Raw genomic sequence first — 20861 nt, forward strand, 5'->3', positions numbered from 1 at the left:
ATACTGTTTTATATGTTTCAGCTTTCTGCCCATGATGCATTAATACTGTCTCAGCCAGTTTCTACACCATTGCCATTAAGGTATCTTTATTAATGCTTTAAATTTATGCTACTTGAAAAATTCAGAGGCAAATAAGAATGAGTCATAGAAGGAAGACAAATATTACTGCAATGTTATTAGATCTTAGAAGAAGGCTCAATACACATTTAGTTATTATATTAAACCTTGACAGTAAGACTACACAGTGTTTTCTTTTTGATGTAGACCTGTCCCTTGTGGAAGAATAGTATCACTAATCATCCTGCAATAATGATGAATTGCTAGATTATTGTAGGAACTCAGATGAAAGAAGAAACAGGCTGTGAGGAAAAAAACCCATGTATTTAAATATGTTTTCAGAACCTGTGTAGTAAGCAATTAATTTTATTAATTGTATAGATAAACTGTTATTGTGGTTTTTTTCTCTTCTTGGATCCAAGAGAGAAATTTACTTCAAGCAGCAGGGTAAAATCAATCAATGCACAAATGTGCAAACATTTTGGAATTTCACAATTATACCAAAAAATTGGTCTTTGTACTTGAAGGCTGATGCCATCTCTGTGGATACTGCTTGCATCTTCTCGGCTAGAGCTCCCTATGATTGTGACATGGGATTTTGTTTAAATGTTTTTGTTGATATTTGGGTTGTTTTTAAGTAAAAAACCAAAATATTCTTTTCCCCTCACTTTTGAGCACTATAATACAATATTCTGTATGCAGAAGAAGCCTGTGTTTAATCGCGTCTGTTATACAGTCTCTTAAGTGAAAAAATTGCCAGACACCAAACTGGAAAGTAATATGTAAGCACTTATTGGAGGACAGATATTACATTACATCCCTGAGCTCTTGCAATTCCTAAATGTCCAACAATTCCTACGGTCCAAACAAGTGGAATGGCATCTGAACTGTAGAAAGTAAAGGCATGTTGCTATCAGAATGGTGGACTGATTTTACTAGTATTAGATTTTGACAGTGTGATTGTAAGATCAAATGGATACTCTGGTTCATTATTTTTGCCTAAATTAAGCCTTCATATGAAGTAACACTGGTGTTATTTGTGCTTGGATTAGTTGTTAACTAATTTTACCCTATGTTTTACTGCTATGAAGGCCAGATGACTGTGTCTGTATAAGGGAGCATGCCATAAACAGCACAAACTCAAACTGTGGTATAGCATCTATTAACTTTAGCAACAGAATTTGAATTCAGGTTTCTTGGTGGCAGTAGAAGTCTCATACTGAAGTGATAACTGTTCAATAGATAGGTAGACACTTCATGGGTGATACTAGCACAATTCAACTGGTTGGTCTTCAACAGCTGTCAGAAGTTTGATAGTAATGACTGGGTTTTTTTTTTTGTTGGATTGTTGTTGTTGTTTTAAAATCAATACATTAACATTCTTATTCTCTTCTCCCCCCGCCCCCCGACTCCCTAGTGGAGCAAACTTTAGCACACTGCTCATGAATCTTGGACCGGAAAACTGTGCCACTCTGTTACTCTTTGTATTACTAGAAGGCAAGATCCTCCTTCATTCTCTTAGACCAGCTGTGTTGACAGGAGTTGCTGAAGCTGTGGTAGCTGTAAGTACAAAGCGTTCTGTACAGCAGTGAGAGAAATCAGTTCAAATTCCACAGTTGTTACAAGCCTTTTTTAAAGTTAAAATTATTGATGCACTAAATTATGATTTTTCCTAGCAACAGTATTTAGTTAAAAGTGCCCTAGCATTTCTTATTACCGTTACTATTAGAATGATGAACATAGATAAATGTAAATAAATGGTCAAACTGGAAGATTTCTGACAATTTTACAAAGCTTTTAGCAATTTCATTTCAACTTGTTCCACGTAACTTCTTGGGGTTTATTGTACAGTATCTGTTGTCTTGTTTTAATGTGTTGATTTAATTTAATTTTTCCTTCAGATGATATTTCCATTTCAGTGGCAATGTCCATATATCCCCCTCTGTCCTTTGTCTCTGGCCACCGTACTCAGTGCACCTCTTCCATTTATTGTTGGAGTTGATTCACGATACTTTGACCTGTATGATCCACCACAGGATATTGTGTGCATTGACTTAGACACAAACATGGTGTACATGTAAGTTCTATGGAGTTTTTACATTTATCTGTAGATGGAAAGATTGCTGAAATGCTCGGGAGAAAGAACTGTTAAACACTGTTTTATCCAATATGGTTCATTTCTTACTGTCCTGTGTTCTTTTTCACATTTCTAATACTTCATAGCAAATAAAAAATTATTAAGCCAAGGGTCAACAGTTGGCGCTGCCTGTAAGATGTGATGTAGATGGTGCTATAAATTTAGTAACAATAGTAGTATGTTCTGTTTGTTTTTCCACGTCTAGTACTGCTTATTAGGAAAATGGGACAAAAGCTAGAAAAGAGGAAGAGGAATTCTTTTGCCTTTTTTGTAATTTAATTTTTTTAATTCCCCACCATTGATTACATTTTCACCTTGATCTACCACTGCTGAATTTGGATTGTGGGATGAACACGTGTGCTTCGGGGCAGCTTTTGATTCTGTCTTGCATTTGCTGCACTTAGACATTTTTATCAATTAGCAAGAGCCAAATGTTTTGTGAGAACTATCAAGCAAAATTTGGTGTCTTGACTACATTAAATCTAAAATATTCTTAATTATTATGTTTTTAATGCTTTTCTAAAAGTGAGGGTATTGAATGAACAGTTTCTTCACACATTCTTGGTAGGAGTCTTTTTCAGAATAACCTCAGTTTTTCTGTAGTACATCTAAATGAGAGTACAAGTAACTGACTTGAAAATTCAGTTGTTTCAGGTGTTTCAATTAGAAATTTTATTAATTAATTTCTAAATAGAAATATTTAAATAAATAGAAAGACCAGCCAAGCTAGTTCAAGATGAGAGTGAACATCGCTAAATAAAGTGCACATCTTTTCTTTGTGAAAATATATTTTTACTTCATCCATGTCATTTTTTAACACTTCAAACTTGTTTTTACGAACTTGCATTAGAATTAGTAATTTGATCTATGAGTCAGCTGAATGCTTTAATTTTCATTGTGTCAAAAGGACCTTTCTCTACTTAAGCAAATGTTTCCTGTACATTACAGAAATGCTTTGTTTTGTTAGCAGCATCAAAGGAAACAGTAAACAATGGAGCAGATTGTGTTTATTTTTATTCATTTTTTTTCTCCTCCCCTAGGTCCCCATTAAAACCACTGCAAAAAGCATTTTCATCACTGTGTATCAAAGTACTCTGTCACCAAAAGAGTAATTATAATAGGTATTGTGAAAGAAGAACATACCGAAGAAAGTCAAGGAAGATAATTTGTTTATATGAAGATATTTGCAGTGAAAAATACCTGAATTATTTTGTTCATAAGTAGAATGGAAGTTGCTGGGCTGCAGAAAAATGTAGGAGATAGGAACAGGGAATTTAGCAGGGGGTTAAGGATGTCAAGAGTCTGTTTAAATGACTGCTAGAAAGACCAAGTACCAACCTTACTTGGATTGGTTACTGAACCAAAATGTACCAGCAGCTGAACTCTAAGGGAGCGCTCAACTGGACAGATTTTTGCACCTTCTACTGTCTTTATAAATTAATATGTCTTTCAATAGTCAACTCATGTTTTACTTTTTTGTTGCCTGTTTTGTGTGTATCACATCTGTACCGCTTATTTGACTTCCAGAGGAATTTGACATCTGTAACATTTTACCTAGTTAAATGTGAGGTGATGCTATCTGCATTATGAAACTTAATAACTTGGAAATTAGGGTGTTTTTCAGTTTTGGAGATAGGTAGGTTAAAACAAATTTCCATAAAGCATTCTGTGTTGAAGATCATACAGAATTCTCAAATGTGGCATTATTAGAGAGTAGAGATTAATGTTACTTCTATTGTATCTTCTCTTCCTCCTTATTTCTATGGCAATGATGCTGCTTGTTTTTTTTTGTTTGGTTGGTTTTTTTGTAAAAACGTTTAATAGCATCTTTGCTGACTCTGAAAGACTGCATAATAGAAGAAAAACATTTGAAAAATTTGGTATCATCTAGTACATCAGTTTGTGAGTCTAGTGTCTTTTTAAAGCAAGTTTGCTGTGATCTTCCTTATGATAGACTGAAGCTTTATTTACTGGCAAAAAATAAGGGAGGCTTTTTATTAATTCAGTATCTTCCTTAATGCCTTTTTTAGATATTTCCAGCTACCTCCATGAAAGTAACAGTGAAAGCTGTAAAGTAGCCTTTTTAGGGCAAAGACTCAAGAGTTTGTCTTATTTTTATAGCAGGATTTTTTTCCTTGCATTTTTGGAACAGTACCACTTACATTGTTTATAGGCATACCATTATGGAGGGGAGGAAGAAATGGGCAAAGGCATCCATAAGCATGCATTTTCTTTTTAACTCCTGAAACTTTGGCTTCCTTCCTAAGGCAATACCATGTTGATGCCAGTGGAACAAATAACAACGGCAAAAACATTTCACAGATGCAAAGTGCAAAACAAGCAGTGACAGTGTCAGATTAGATAGTAGTAAGTGGTTAGGTCTGGCCACAGGATTTGTTGCATTCCCTGTTACAACAATGCCTCCCCCACCTCCTGCCTTTCAGAAAGAGGCACAGGAGTTCTCAGAATTTACTCCCTACTCTTTCTGTCTCTATATCAGCTGCTTAAACAAGGTCTGGCATTGTACCTGTTGTCCTTCTAACAAAGATAAGCATCTCTTTAGGCCAGTGTACCCTGTTGCTTAATCAACCACATAGTCTTCAAACTGTGAACTGAATTCCCAATCTTCGTAGTCCCTGCTAGCTTGTGGTTGAAGTTGGAACTGAGTTGCTATAGACACGTTAAGAGTGTACCATATGACCCTAAAAACCGATCTACCAGCATTTTGCAGTAACAAGTTTGTATTGCATTCCAAACAACTTTTATTTTGTGTCCGTAGCAGTATGACAGGATTATGGTAGTGTAGACTTTGCATGGCAATCACATACAGATTAGTGTGCTTAAATTACACTAGCAAGACTGATAAAAATTCTGAAAGGGAAATCAGCTAAGTGTAACTTCATCTAAAAATTCTAAATCAAATATTAATCTAGATTCTCCTTACAGACTGAATAAAACTCTTCTCATGATTTATACTATTCTGTATCTGAGGAAATGAGAGTCTGAGTTATGTCACTACCATTTTTGTATTTTTGACAAATGGGGACAGTGACGGGATTTCTTCTCAAAATAATTCCTTTAGCTTAGTTACATTTTTATGAACATGAAGCAGTTTAGGGCTATGGAAGCTATTCTTTTTTATATGGTCTGTATTTTATATATCCTTTTTTTCTTTTCTCTGGGTTTTAGATCGGATGATAAGAAGAGCACCAACTGGAAGCAGTTTCCTAAGAAGCCGTGTAAAAGTCTGCTCAGCACCTTAAGAAAATTACACCCACAGCTGGCAGCAGGTAAAATATATAAAATAAAATAGGAAGGGATAGGAACAGAAAATGCCTAAAGCAGGGGAAATAAATACTCAAAGAAAACTACTAAGTTCTCTGTTAGACACCTACAAGTCTTACATTATAACTAGTATATACATGTGAGGACTTCCTAATGTCATATGTGGTGTGAATTATTTTTTAGGCTTTTATTTTCTTCGCTGTGACTTCTTAAAATTTGAGCTTTTTTAGCCTTTACTCATTATTAAATTACATTTAAACAAAGATTCAGCTGAAACACATTTGGATCAAAAATAATAGAGGAAAAGGGGATATGAGTAAAATGTTGAATGTCTCAGCTGCTGTGCAGATACTACTCAGTATTCTTAGATAACGGTTTTTCTACAAAAACAACTGAGTAGCTAAATTTTGACAAAGTTGTCAAAAGAAAAACAACAACTTGCTATCTTCAGCCTAATGAGTCAGACAGATAACGAGCAAAATAGTAGCTGACCTAACACTTTGCAGGTATTGCTTCTTTCTGGCTGTTGATAGGCTCTTTAAGGTGAGCTGGTTCAGAGTGTTAGGTTGCATTGTGATGGAGAAGGAGACAATTATAGGCTCTATTACAAAAGTTGTAAATGACAAAAGCACAAAAGTGTGTTACTTAAGAGTAGGTGTTTTTGCGTCAGTTTTCTGTAAATTTTTGTAATTTTTTATTATTATTTTTTTTTTACTTATGGCCTTTACTTAATCTGTTAGAAAACCTCAGCTTTTCGTTTGGTTTTATCATCAGGATGTGTTATGCAATCTACCTAGTACAGAACTGCTTCCTGATTTTACCTTAAGCAGAACCAGTGCTGTATTTCAGATAGCTAGTTTTTCTACTTTGACAATATTATAATAGTCAGTTAATAAATATTTATATTATGATAACTGTACAATCTTCAGAGCAGGGAAAACATGTTCCTTTTTGTTTGTGTTGTTATATTACTACATTCACCTGGGTATGGGGTAATATTACTCAGCTGAGGTCATAATTTCATGTCCCAGAGGGCTGGATGAGTTAGGAAAACATATAATCAACCTGCCATTTATATTTGCCAGATCAACTGGGAAATAATCACAGGATTTCTGGTGTTTATCACTTCTGAATAAGGTCAAGTAGAAATGCACTGAACTTTAATACAGGATTGTACATGTTGTTCATTGCTAGTTCACAGGAAAACTCAAGAAGGCTCTGCAGTGGAGATGACTCCTATTGAGGCAGATTTCTCCTGGCAGAAGAAGATGACAGAACTCGAGATGGAGATCCAGGAAGCTTTTCTGCGTTTCATGGCATCTATTTTAAAGGGTTACAGAACATTCCTCAAGCCAATCACACAGGCACCTTCAAATAAAGCAACTGCTGCTGATTCCTTGTTTGATCACCAAGGTGAGGGATGAGGCAGACCAGCTGCTGATCACAGAGGCAGTGTTACAGCTTTAGGGTTGAGGAACTGCTTAAGGGTTAGTGTTCCCTTTGGTTGTACAGTTCTTGGCAATACTTTGAATTGCAAATGTAGAAAATTGAACTGTTCAATTGATTAGAACATGAATATATGCACATGGAACTGCCTAGAAAGCTGTCTTTCAGAAGCATAATGTGTGCGTCTCTCTTGAGAATGAATAATATCTTTCAATTTGTACAGAGGAAAAATGCCAGAAGCCCAGTAATGTTCTGGATATATATTAGAAGATAATAGAGAACAGGGCAGTAATCAGAAAAATATAAAACTAGTACTCAGCAAAAATAATCTTCTTTTCCTCATCACGTTAACTTTTCAGATCTGTTCATAAGTTGAATGCTACATCAGATGTCACAGGTGCTTTGTTTTGCATGTAGCTGTGGTGTTCTGGGCTTGTTTTTTCTTTTAGTTTTTGTTTTGGGGGGGATAGGGTGATTTCCTTTTTTTTTTTTTTTTTTCAATTACTGGGAGAGACATTTGGGAAGAGATTTTTAGTCAGAGGTTTGGAAAGTCGTAAATATTTTCAGGCCTGTCACCTCTTAGGATAACATAGTTTTTATTTTAGTACTTTTATCTGGTAGATTCTTCTGCTTTTGTACAAGATTGTAATTTCCTATTTCTTACACAAGTCCAGAAACACTGTGAGCAAATGACATTGGGGTGATTGCTTGCAAAGTGGTGTTAACTATGGTGAAAAATAATTATTAAAAAAAAATAATCTGTTATTTCTAAATGCAAGTAGTGATAAGTAGCTGTTTTTACTGATAAAGCACATAATTTATGTATTAGCACTTTAAATATTTTATGTTGACATTTTAGATGGTTTTTTTTATGGGACCCTTAACTGGTGTTTAGTTGTGTGTTCCTTTTTATAACCAGGATTTTTAAAAAGCAGAGATCGTGCCTATACAAAGTTCTACATGCATCTCACCAAAACGCAGATATTCAGCCGCTTTATTGAAGAGTGCAGCTTTGTGAGTGACAAGGATACTGGCTTGGCATTTTTTGATGACTGCATAGAAAAGGTGAAGAACAGTTGGCAACACTGTTGAATTATATGCTTCTGTTCATTTTGTGTTATTTTCCTTTTTTAGTTGCAAAGGTAGATACTGTCTGCAGCAAGTGTTGGGTTGTAATTCTTGGTGTTCATTGCTGAGTCGTTTTCTTTGTTCATCTTCTTGCATGGTCATAATTTTCTGTCTTGATGCAGAAAGCTTTCATTAAATCGCTGTAGCATGTCAGGCTGTAAGATAATATGTGAAATACCGGTAGCTGACACTTTTAATATAATGCCATCCATGTCTTCCCTTTAAATAATAATCACGCTTCCTCAGCCATGCAATTATCTACCAGTAGTCACCTGTTGTTGCTCTTTTCCATGCAATTTAAACTTAAACCAGAAAAACATGCATAGTGCTCCACTTTGATCAAAACTGATTTATGTAGATAAGATCCACTCTTGTTGACTGTATCTTGTATGAGAAAGATTGTTGTAAACCATTCTTGTTTTTTTAAACAAAGTCACCTCAGCATGGTTCTAGTCTGTTATTATGGGATATTGAGTTTATAGCTTATAACTTTCCTTTGATAGATTTAGCATTTTGTGTTTAGTAGTTATTGTCAACACACTGAAAGCATTCTGATTACCGCACCTTCAGCAAAGGAACTATTTGGAGAAGAGTTTAATTGCTTCTACAGTAATATGAAAACTTAGTCTTTTTTATTTAATATTTCAGTAAATGACACAGCTTTAATACAGTTATTTCAGATTTTTTTTTAGTTGATGAGAAATTAATTATTTTCTCTCTTTTTCCAGCTCTTTCCAGATAAAGGAACAGAAAAAGGAGAGAAGGTACTTCGTCCTTCAAAATGTTTAGGAATATCTGATGATGAAATCAAAATGGAAAGATAAGGCTGTGAACTTGGTATTTTAGTAATTAGAGCAAATATAATTTATTCTATATATCAACCTGTTTTCAGGTTGATATAGATTCTGTCGAAGATGCACGGTTGATTGAGCTTGATGAGTCACAAAAAAGTGAACACACAGTGTTCATAACGCCACCAGAACCTCCTGCTGATGATGCACAGGATCGAGTGCCAAAATACAGGTACAAGTTAAACAGCAGCTTGTTGTGAAACTATAATGTTTATGATGTTATCAGGGCAGATGTTTCATCTTGGTGCAGGACCTGCCTTCATGTAATGTAGCTGCCCAGAGACTGGTAAGTTTAAGAAATGCTACAAGTGGGTATTGTGTGTGTGTATGTTTGAGGCCGTGTGGATTTTGGTTTTAAATTTATAGTAACTTCTTGCCAGTTTTACAGAATACAGTAATTCTCTATCTGTATTCACTGTCTTTCTTCCTGCTTGAGCCATTTATCTGTATTTTGTAGCAACTGCAGTGCACTTTGTTTCACAGTGGGAATGACAGGGGGTGGTTAATGAATGTGCTCAGTGCAGTTGATCTGCAGCTGATGAATAAAAAGACCAGAACACTCACTCTGCTTTTCAGATGTCTTTCATTCAGTGTTTTTCAGCCCTGTGCAGAAAATGTGGCATTTCAGACACTTTGGGTGTGATGTTTTTCTTCCTGTCTCTCTTGGAGGTCACAAAGGTTCTGTTTCAAACTGTTGTCCTTGTTAATCATTATCAGTGCTTCCCTGACCTTTGTGATAAGGACAGCAGTCTGGTTCTTGTTTCCATTGTCTGTGAAGACTTAATGTCCAAGATGTCTTCTTTGTGAGTAAGAGGATTTTGCTGTCTTCTTTCCTTGTCTTCTGGTTCTTTATTCTCCTGTATGTCAGTTCTTTGCACACAAGCTGTCTTTATAAGGCTTTCCTGCTATCTGCAGGTATTTGAAAAGCTTTTATTTTCTGTTTGTTGTATTTTTGTTTTTGTTTTGTTTTGTTTATCATCTATGTAGCTATAAAAACTTCCCACGACTAGATTTCAAGCTCTTTGACAGGCCCCAGGAGCTCAAACTCTCCTTCAGCAGACACCCAGCTGGAAGCAGCATTTCAAATAGTCCAGCACTCATGGCAAAGAGGACAAAACAGGTCAGATGAGTCTTACTGTAATCAACTGTGTGAACACTGATATGTAAGATTTTTTTTCCTAAAATTGCTACTACCTATTTATACTATAAATCAGGTCAAGTCTTTGTAACTATTTGGGATTAATACTTGAAAGAAACACAAGGAAACTAATAAACAAATTAGTGTTTGAGATTGCAGTTCATTGTCAAACCCATTTTTAAGCTTTAGGCTGTAACATAAATAAAAAGGAAATGAAAATTAATACTTGAATGACAAAGAAAAAAAAATAAATCCGATGCTAGTTTTTGCTTGCAGTGAGACTTGTGAGAGACTGGTAACATGGGAGCTTCAGTTGAATGTTTGTCAATTATTATCAAAATCTTACTTTTGAGAAGCCAGTATCTGAATTAGTAATGGCTTGTAGGTGCAGGATGCTATATCTTTTGTCTTTTTTTTTGTTTGTTTCACCCTTACAGGAGATAAAAACTGCCCACAAATTAGCCAAGAAGTATTATGTAAGCCCCCCGCAGTGGGCTAAGTGTCTCTTCAGTCATAGTTATAGCCTATGGTTTATTTGTCTGCCAGCCTACATCAGAGTTGCCCATCCCAAGGCCAAAGCACTGCAGCAGGCATATGATGTTCTAATTAAAATGAGGAAAACTGATGTGGAACCACTAGATGAGGCAAGTGCAACTGAAAAAAACTTACCGTAACCATGGAATAGGAGTTAAGGTGCAAATACAGTGTGTTTCATCACCACCACCAGGTTAAGCATGCGTTGAGTTTGACCTGTTTTAAAGCTACCTTATTTATTTCAAATTATTTGAAATTGTTTCAAAGAAGTCTACTTAACTAGCACCATTGTCAGTTAATTTCCTTTTTCATTGCTAGCATGGTGTCAGCTGGCTCAAGGGATTTTGCCATCCTAGTCTTCTCCTGGACTTCTTCAAGAGGGAATTTTGTAATATTAGTATTTTTAAAATGCACTTTGAATTAATGCTTTGTAGCCTTGAGAGAACTGAAGGAATAATGAGTTTGTGAGCAGCATACCATTTTTCAGTGGTATCCACAGGCACACAGCAGCAGGTTATCCTTCTGGTTGTGTGGGCACTTCCGTCCTTCCTTTATTTCGCGAACAGAAGAGCCTAGTGGAAGAAAATATAGCATTCTCAACAATGTGGCTGCTGATGTTATTTCAGCTCATGTCATTTCCTGGTTAATTTTTGCTCTCTCTTCTGGCTGTTGAATGTAACTGCTTTTGCATGACTTTCCCTTTTACATATATTTAAGTTGGAAGGGAAGATCACGGAAGAGTTTAAGCTCTTTCAAAATTCTTTACATTGGTCCATTTATGCATTTCTATATGTTCTCAGGTCTGCTACAGAGTTGTAATGCAGCTCTGTGGACTGTGGGGTCAGCCTGTTCAGGCTGTGAGGGTCCTCTTTGAAATGAAGAATGCTGGAATACAGCCAAACGCCATCACCTATGGTTATTATAATAAGGTAAAAGAAGTCTTGACAGGGGATACTGCACCAGTGTTGTTCTTGCTGTTGTCACTCCCCTTGTCCTGCAGCATGTTTTGAACATTGTTTCCTGCATCTCTTCACTTGGATTTGCTGGTTCTGTTGGGGAAGCAATAATTTTGGACAGGCTTACATCTCACTAGATCTACACTATGTGGTTTTATAGTGTTAAGTTTACATTCCTGTGCTGTTTGTCTAGCTAAAAATTCTGTTGAAATACACATTTATAGTGTTCCCTCTTCCAAATTTTGGAACGTGTCTAGTGTTTCCATATTTAAACCATCTGTTCCTAGGTGTATTTTTCAAGGTAACGGGATCAAAGATGGATGAAAGTTGGAGTTAGTCTAGTTGAAGTAGCCTCCCCTGCCTTTCCTTGCTTCCCAGTTCTTGAAATAAGCTGATTAAACTTCTTAGTAAACTCTGTAAAGTAATAGGAAAAGGGGTGCTACTAGGGTCTTTTGTTGCTACTGAAGTAAATAAATAAGAATAAAACCCACCTTGTATGTTAAAAGAAATCCTGATCCATTGTTGCTAGTCAGCTGTTGTATCGAGAGCTGTGGAATAAAAGGAAAGAGCTCATAAAAGGGAATATCTCTTAAAAACACAAGTATTTGTCCTTCACGTGCTTGACAGAAAATACCTTTTTTGATTATGGAAATAAAAGCTTCCTGCTGTACTGTGTTTCTTAGTGTAACTTTCTTAATGCTTTTGTTTTTGCAATGTCTCATTCTATAGGCAGTTTTAGAATCTCCTTGGCCTAGCAGTAACCGCAGTGGCATTTTCCTGTGGACAAAGGTACGAAATGTAGTTCGTGGCACAGCACAATTTAGGCAGTGCTTAAAGAAATCAGCGCAGAGCCCACAAGTCCCTGTGATATCAGGTAATAAGTTACTTGAAATGGATTTATTTCTGCTGAACAAGGGCATGACGTGCTTTCTGAGGGATTGGCAGCTAACACTGGGGCTTTTGCAGCTGGAAAACCTTTTCATACGTGTGTAAAAATTGATGATTGCCAGCTGGATGCTTGAAACAGAATGTCTTTTGCACACTGAATAATTAATTGTCTGAATTTTGTTGCTAGAATTTCATATTCTTATTTTATATGTGCAAGCAAAAGTATCTAGTGTTGTCTATAGAGGTTAGATTTGTTTAAAAACCTAAAATGTTAAATCTTTTCTTACTAACCAGCTCTCGTTCCTGTCTTTAGCTCTGCGGAGTACCACGGGTGGAAGTGATGGGGACATGGTGAGCCATGGTAGCGTGGATAGTTCTAATGATGCTAACAGTGGGGAGCACACTCTCTTCGTCAGTGACTTAGTCAGGCTTGATTCCATTGATAATCACTCTAGCACAGGTACTAGATGCTGCTGGGTTTCACTACTAACAGTCCCCCAAAAGGCTAAAGTTTCTGGACTCCTGTTGATTTCCCCTCCATAGCCACCACCTTCCCCTCATGGGGCAGAAAATGAAGCATGTAGTTAAACTACATAAAACTACATAAAAGCACTGTTTTTGGATATTAATCCTTTACCACAGATAATGCTTCATTAGTTTAGAGTGAACTGTAGTAGAAATACTGCTTTGTTAAAATAAATTACTTGCTGTGGTCTTTTTTTTTTTTCTGCTAATCTTCAGAAAAGATAAGAAGCTTCTGACATATGAGTCTGTTCCATTTTTGCATATTGTCATTTATTCATAGAAATTATAATTTTTGTAAGTAAAACCTTTTTCTGCATTCAAGGAAAGGAGTGAAAGTTGCAAAGGTGATGATAAGCTAACACTTTAAAATGGTTCTCCTTGATGTTAGTCCAGAAAGACCTAATTAGCATTCCTGGAATTAAGGTGTTATGTTTGTCTATAGTAAACTATGCTTTTAAAGGCCATATTCAAGCTTCCTCACAGTAGTTACTAAACTTGGAAATACATACAGAAATTATCAGAACCGTGTCATACAGTCTTTATGAGGCACTCCAGGAATGGAAAGACAGGCAATAAGCAGGAATAAACTCTGCCTTAAAACTCTGATGTGCGCTTTTCCAGACTAACTGGGGTAAAAGGAGTGCACAGGGAGCTAATAACTTGAGATGGCAAGACAAAATTAATGGCTTTTTGTATCTGCTTTAGTACTGATTACATCCTACCTGTGCATAGTCTATCAACTAAACTTCCTTTCTGTGTGTACTTCAAAATTAATGTTCAAATGGTTCTTGCACACTCTTCATGTTTTTAATATCTTGAGCCCTTCTGTAAAAAGACCTTTGAGTCTGATTCCTGTGCTCCATCTGATATGCCTGCCTAGATTACTGAACTTCCCTTTTCTCTGCTCTTTGTTGCTCTGCTTTTTGCTCTTTGCTGTCTCTTGGGTGCCGCATTTGTCCTTGGCTATCACGGTGTGGGGTGCAGACTTACATGGTGTGAAGCCTTGGATGCACGTGTGCATTGTTTCTACCCTTGAATGTTACTTCTGCAGGTAATTCACCATTTATTGATAGGGTGTTTTCACTTCTTGTGCAAAGCAGGGATACTAACATTGAAATTATGATAGAGACAAAATAAGGACCAAAGTATGTCAGAACTTACTTTTCTATATAAAAGGCTTATAATGTAGTAGCCAAATGTAATAATTGATGGCTGTTCAAAGTTTTAAATGTCATTATTTTTTACTTTTGCTCTTTGTTGGTAAAATAAACAGCAGTTATATGTATTGTATATAAATTATGTCTGTCACTCAAGTTTTATGGAGCTTCCTTAATACCTTTCACACTCAATAACTTAGCTACACTTTAATCCTTTTAAGTACTGTAATGTATTCTGATAGAGACTCTTGTACTCTTATACATATAAATAATCCTGTTAAACATGTTGCTGTGGGGTATGTCCTGTATAGTAGTTTTGTATTTTTTTTATATGCAGCAGCACTTCAGATAAAATAACAAAGAAAAAGAGTGTCTTTCTGGATTGTTTCCTATGATAGACTCTTTTAGACTACTTTAAACTTTTGTTGTTGTTGTTAAGGATATATTACAGCTATGAAGTTTAATTGGTATCATGGAGGAACAGACTTTTAAAAAATGTTTATATTTTTACTTTTTTTTCTATTTCATTTTATACTTTGCACTAAAGCAGAAAGATGTAGCACAGTCTGTGGTACAGTTCTTTTCAGGAATGTATTAATTGTTGAAAGTTTGCTCAGTTACTGATGTGCTTCTGTCAATTTATTTTGTAGATGCATTTGAGAATTTAGCTTGCCCAGCAATGAAAATGAATATTTTGTGCTAATCAGAAGGGAAAGGAATGAAAAGAGATACTATGTCTCAGAAATACTTTGTCATTATACTGTTTCTGGGGGAATAACTTGTATTTAATATAATAATTAGAAAAGTAATTTTGGATTGTTTAGCCTAATGATCTCTGCGGTCACCGTCACCAAGTAGATCTATGCACAGATTTGAGATCACAGATTTGTGATCTTACTATGAACTTTCCTGGTGAAACAGAATGTGAAACAAGTTGTTTTCAGTTCATTTTTGTTCTTATTGAAAAACAAATTTAGTCAGGAAGAGCAAATCCAAGGCATGTGTTTGTATTCGTTTGAACAGGTGGTCAGTCAGACTGGGGCTATGGATCCAAGGATGAACTTTTAAGAGATTATGGGGATAGTCTTCTTGCAACTGAAACACAAGTAGAGAAAGGTATTTCTTCTACGGCTGAGGACATAATAGGAGGTTAAGTATGCATGTTTGCATTGATGAGAGCTTTTTGTAAGGAATCTGCTGCATGTGTTAGACTACCCCAAATACTTAATGTATTGAATACATTATGTTACCAACATCAAAATATGACTGTATGAAATCTGGTGTGCTACTTCTGTACTCAAGCTAATAGCAGTGGAATATGTATAGGTAAAACTTGAGTTTTGTTAGGCTAATTTAATACAGATAGAAAAACTGAACACGTGCTTGGTCATACAATATTTTGTATTCCATTCTTGTCATTTGTGGTTTTGGAAACTTGACCACTTTTTTAGTTCTACCAGTTGACCTAATAAAAGGTAGTACTTTTTTCTACAAACTCTTCCCAGCTGTAGAAAATAATGTCAACTTGTGTCTTATATCCATATCTTGCCCTTAGTGTTTCTGTATTTTGTTTTTTCTCATTGCTGAACCTGGCTTTTGCATGAAAATCAGAACTGCTACTGATGCTTTACTTCAATTCGTTGAAAAAATACCAAGAAAAGAAATTGGCATATGCTCTAACCTTGTGAACAGGAAAGCACTCACTGCATGATACTGTCTAGTGTTGCCTGTCTGGGTATTTTTTCCAGGAAATGCTCAGTACCTAGTAGGACTGATCTTCTAGGTTGTAACTGCATAAGGGAACAGTATTAGAGTTTGTATTTTGTGTAACAGTACAAATGAATTACTGAGTTAAATTAACTAAAGTTTACATTCTTTTTCTTGTAGAGGTTTGTACAGAAAAATCTGAGGAAAAGCAACTGCTGAACATAGGAACTCATAGTTCAGTAGACCCACCTGCTTGGGGTAACAGTATTGTGAAAGTTCCATCAGGCATTTTTGATAGCAGTGGACGGAAAATCAGTAGTGGTGAGTCACTGACTGAATCAGGGTTTGCTGAAGTCCTCATCTTGTTGTGCTATAGTGTTTTGCAATCTTTTTCATGCTATGAAAAGAAACTGTTCTATAAGAGGTGCATATATCTTGCATGATATTTGCTTTCCACCATTATCCTTTGCAGGTGACTTAGAAGTAACCTGTGGATTCTAAGGTTAAAACTCACTGTTGGGTAGATTGAAATTAAGATTTTCCCTGTCAGGCTCTGAGGGTGTTTCAGTAATGTACTAGAAAACCAACAGAATTAGAGTCTTTACTCTCAGTTTTGTCACCTAAACCTCACTGACCTTGGACAAGTCTCTATTCCTATGACTTATATTGCCAATGTATAACCTGCAAATAATGCATATTGTCTTTATGACATACAACATTTATTTACATATCCTGCAGAGGTGAATATGGTCCTCTGTTGGGATCCCAATATAGGAGAATTCCCATACTTATGGAGGTTTTTGCCTAGCTCACACAACTTTCTAGGCAATAAAAATATCCAATTCCTGTGAGGAAAAGGGAATATTTATTAGATTAGTTTATATGTTCCACATGCTAAATTTAATTAGGCTATTCTAAATATGGCTGTGTCATAAACTAAGTAATGCTTCTGTGTTTTACAGATGCACACAATATTTCTTTTCCAGAACCAGAATGAACTGCGGAGTTTGATTTATAGATCTGTGATTATAGTTCTAGGAACAAAAAAAAGAACCATCTTTACTTAAAATTGTGTGTTCCTTTAGTTCGTGGATGTAGTACCTTTCCTCTGCTAGGTGTTGGCATGGAGAAGGGAGTTAGAAGCCGTATAAGACTTCAAGGAGTTAAAAGAGCAGATGACTTTTGATCTGCAGGATCCCTCTACAGCCAGTAAAGTAACTTATTAATACTAGTGTAACTTCTTAACGGGTAGCTTGAGATTGTTGTGCCTCCAGTCTTCTCACCAGTAAGGAGATAAGGAGATTTAGCATTATTTAAGTATTAAGTATATATAAGTATTAAGTATATATAAGTATTTTTAGTCGCTACGGGTACCATATTAATGCCTTTTCTCTTTTAGAAGCTGGTTCTAGTCCACTGTTTGTACCTCAGGATTCAGTTGAAAATGTAGTCTTTGGTGACGTTTCTCCTCGGAAAACAAGTGAAAAAGGACAGAAGAGGCAAAAACTGTTCTCAGAGAGAAGCTGCAGTTTCAGCAGTGAAAGCAGAGCAGGCATGCTGCTGAAGAAAGGCAGCTTGGACTTGCATTCTAAAGAAATGGCAATAATGATGGGAGCAGATGCCAAGATCCTAACAGCAGCTTTATCTGGGGCCAGAACTTCAACCTGTCATATCAGTAAATCTTACAGCTTTGAAAGTATTGTTGACCAACAGGTTTCTAGCATAAGTGGCACTTGGAGTTGTGTTACTGAGAGCGACTGGGAATCGGAGCATAGGTCTTCACCAGTGCTGGAAGAACCTGGGGAAGGGCAGGAACATCTTGAGAATGGGAAAGATGAAAACATGTCCACAGTGAAAAACAAGAATGTTGAACAGTCAGTTGAGTCTAAAATCCAGAAACCAGAATCCAAAGATACAGCTACTAAAAGGAATAGCTTTTATGCAGTGGTTAAGCCTGTTGAAAGGGAAGATGTTGAAGTAGGCTTGGACCCATTATCTTTGCTAGCTACTGACAGCACACAATTGAGGCACTCAGAACCCGAGGAAAAGTTGGTGTCACCAGTTGCAGCACGTAATTTGGCCGATGAAATAGAGAGCTACATGAATCTGAAGAACCCATTGGGTAGTAAGTTTCCCAGCATGGAACTGCACAAGCCACATAGGGAAGCAGAAGCCTCTGGTACACTTGGTCACTCCCAAGAAAGGAGGTCAAGCCTGCCTTTGGATCCTGTCCTGCCATCCCCCAAGTCTTACGAAAATCGGAGAAGTCCATCTGTCTCCAGATCCAAAACATTCACTGGGAGGCCAAAGCAACAAACCCATCCACGAGTTCAAAAGGAGCGGTCTTCATCTTTGACAGGACTGGGTCGTTCTTCTCCACATGGCTCCTTAGGATCTGTTGTAACAACTTTATCCAATCTGAAGTTAGACAATATACTGTCTGGACCAAAAATGGATGTTCTGAAGTCAGGCATGAAGCAGGCTGCAAATGTGGCCAGTAAGATGTGGGGAGTTGTAACTTCAGCATACAGTTACTCAGATGATGAGGCAAGTGGTTTTCAATATGAAAAATTTGGGGAGACAAAGTTAAAGGGGTATCTTCTATGCCTAGAGGACTGCTTCATGAGATGGTATTTTTAATTAAGTTCTGACTTTTGTTAGCTAATAAAAATTGCATTTTATGCATGGTGGATTTCTCCTGTGCCATTAAAAAACTACTTTTCAAACGAAAGCAGATTAAATGTTTTTGATGCAGTAAACTTTGACCTTTTGTTCTCAGCATTCCCCCTCATTTATTTATTTATCTTATTATTCGTATTTGTAGAAATTGTGCAAAGAAGCAGTATCTTAAATTATACCATACTGCCTGTCTTATCTTGAAAAAAATTAAACAAATTTGCGGGAACAGATTGCACACCTCAGGTTGGTGAGGATTAAGGTTGAAAGTAGTAAAGGACAGCCTGGGATTTAGTCAGTTAATCAGGAATTTGGCAACTAAATGTGATGGTTTTTGTGTGAGCATACTTTTGAGAAAAGTCTTTGAAGTACAGCATTTCAGAATGTGACACGAATTAAAGTGGAGATGGAAGGATGAATATAACTTCCTCTTTTCCACATACATGTTGTTATTGTGCCTCCAAACATAGGTTTTTCTCTTAAAGAGGCATCTGCCTGATCCAATTTAGCCCCTCAATCCGGTGTTCGGCTTTCAGGATCTTTTGTCTCCCCTCTTCAAGCTGTTAAGGTTATCTTATGGTTTCCTTTTTCAAATGACCCCCCCTTTCCCCAACTACCATAAGAGGTGAGAAAGGGAAGACAGCTGTGTCGTTTCATTTCTATACAAAACAAATTTAATTGGTGTTACTAATAGACCCCTTTCCATTAAAGCAAAAAGAAAATAAAATTATTTCTTTTCAATCAGATTTTGCCAGTGATAATGAAAATTCACTGGTTTGTTTTCTTTCCTGAGTTTTTTCCTGTGATGTAGGTTTTCTGATGTGCCTTTCTATTATACTGACCTATTTCATAGAGTTTTGTTTAATGGCATGTCATAATACCCTTAATGTGACTTATTTTTATTTACTTCAAGAATCTTTTCATTCTCTCTTATTTCTGCAGTTTCTCTATTTTAATGTCTTTATTATTGTACTTTGTCACATCCCATGTCTTTGTGACTGTGTTATTGCTACATAATTTCAGCTGGTATGTTCATTCCTGTCTTCAATCTGAAAATATTACTTCAACTCAGACCTTTTTTCTGATGATTCCCTTATTTTGTGTACTGTCTGCTAAATCACAATTTCTGCGTAATTTTTCCTGTTTCTGCTGTAATTAAGTTTATATCTCTGTCACCTTGTCACTTATTTTGAACCTCAACGAAGTATTTTCACTGCTAAAGCCCTCCATTTTTCCAGTATCTTTCTGATTTGTCCAATATCAGATCTTTCTGGGATTGCATAGACTTTTGTTTTATCTAATAATTATTTTTTCATCAGGATTTCATCTTAATCTTCTGCTGTAATTATTTATTTAGTCGGATAAAGGTGGAAGTCAAATAATGGATTTGGAAGTAGTAAAACCTGCTGATTTTCTTCTTCTTGTATTAAAGGATGAAATCAATCGACCGGAGTTTAACTTCCCTGCTGGTTTTGAAGATAATATTTTAGGAGATAATCTGTCATCAAGAACTGGAGTCCCAGGGCTGATCACGAATGAGCTTGCACAAAGCACTACTAGTCTTGGCAGTAGCAGTAGCGGTGGAGATGCAGGAAGACAGCAGTATAATACAGGTGAGAAATTTTTTGTTGTTTCCCCCTCAAAACTTGTTTATAATGTAACAAACAGGGAAGACTATTAGAAGTGAAATCATAACAGTGGAAGCTATGATAATCTGAAGTTATTTCAAGCCCTTAAGTTCACTCAAATTTGTATGTATACAAATACATACATTCTATAATGTTACCTTGCTTTAGCAAATAGAAAATTATTTTGTCTTTGTTGAACATAGAAGAAGATGATACACAATACATGGATTTAGCTGTATAAATACTTCCTCTGTGTATGTGATAGGAAGATTCCTAACTAGTTATAGCCATGAACTCCTACTCATTCATGCAAAGTTGTAATACTCTGAAAGTTCTTAATGTATTTGTACAGAAAAGCAGAGGAATGTTCAGGAACACTATGCTAATAGCTGCATAACTAACAAAGGCAGATCTTTTGAGAGGGGAAGAAACCCCACAACCAAACTGAAAACAAACAAAAACAATCCACAGCCCCAGTCACAAAAAAACCCCAAAGCAACAAACAAAAAAATATGTATCAGCTTTACTGTGGAATAGAAGATACTGGAAGCATACTTGAGCTGAAGTTGATTCAATTAATTAATCATTTAAACAATTGATTAATATATGCCTACTGCTAAATTTTCTTTTTTTTTTTTTCATCACCTCCCCCTCCCAGTTCTAAAACTGGATGAAGTAATTCTCATCATTTTCATTTCAGATTTTATTCTTATTTTGACAAAAAAGATGTGTAGCTGAGCCAGCTGTT

General features: G+C 36.1%; 1 protein-coding gene across 1 annotated transcript in view; it reads left to right on the plus strand.

Moving 5' to 3' along the window:
• The window catches only part of DENND4C (DENN/MADD domain containing 4C), a 47113-nt gene that overhangs the window by 11904 nt on the left and 14348 nt on the right, over positions 1-20861 (plus strand). The window contains exons 7-23 of the mRNA XM_010008484.1: positions 22-80; positions 1475-1619; positions 1959-2134; positions 5384-5484; positions 6674-6892; positions 7845-7990; positions 8782-8817; positions 8946-9076; positions 9892-10024; positions 10480-10686; positions 11377-11505; positions 12262-12406; positions 12734-12880; positions 15126-15218; positions 15990-16127; positions 17212-18356; positions 19918-20098. Of these exons, the coding sequence (XP_010006786.1) occupies positions 22-80; positions 1475-1619; positions 1959-2134; positions 5384-5484; positions 6674-6892; positions 7845-7990; positions 8782-8817; positions 8946-9076; positions 9892-10024; positions 10480-10686; positions 11377-11505; positions 12262-12406; positions 12734-12880; positions 15126-15218; positions 15990-16127; positions 17212-18356; positions 19918-20098 (3331 nt within the window). The remainder of the gene's footprint in view (positions 1-21; positions 81-1474; positions 1620-1958; positions 2135-5383; positions 5485-6673; positions 6893-7844; positions 7991-8781; positions 8818-8945; positions 9077-9891; positions 10025-10479; positions 10687-11376; positions 11506-12261; positions 12407-12733; positions 12881-15125; positions 15219-15989; positions 16128-17211; positions 18357-19917; positions 20099-20861) is intronic.

Source organism: Chaetura pelagica, unplaced genomic scaffold (genome assembly GCF_000747805.2).
Source record: "Chaetura pelagica isolate M959 unplaced genomic scaffold, ChaPel_1.0 scaffold232, whole genome shotgun sequence".
Classification (NCBI taxonomy): Eukaryota; Metazoa; Chordata; class Aves; order Apodiformes; family Apodidae; genus Chaetura; species Chaetura pelagica.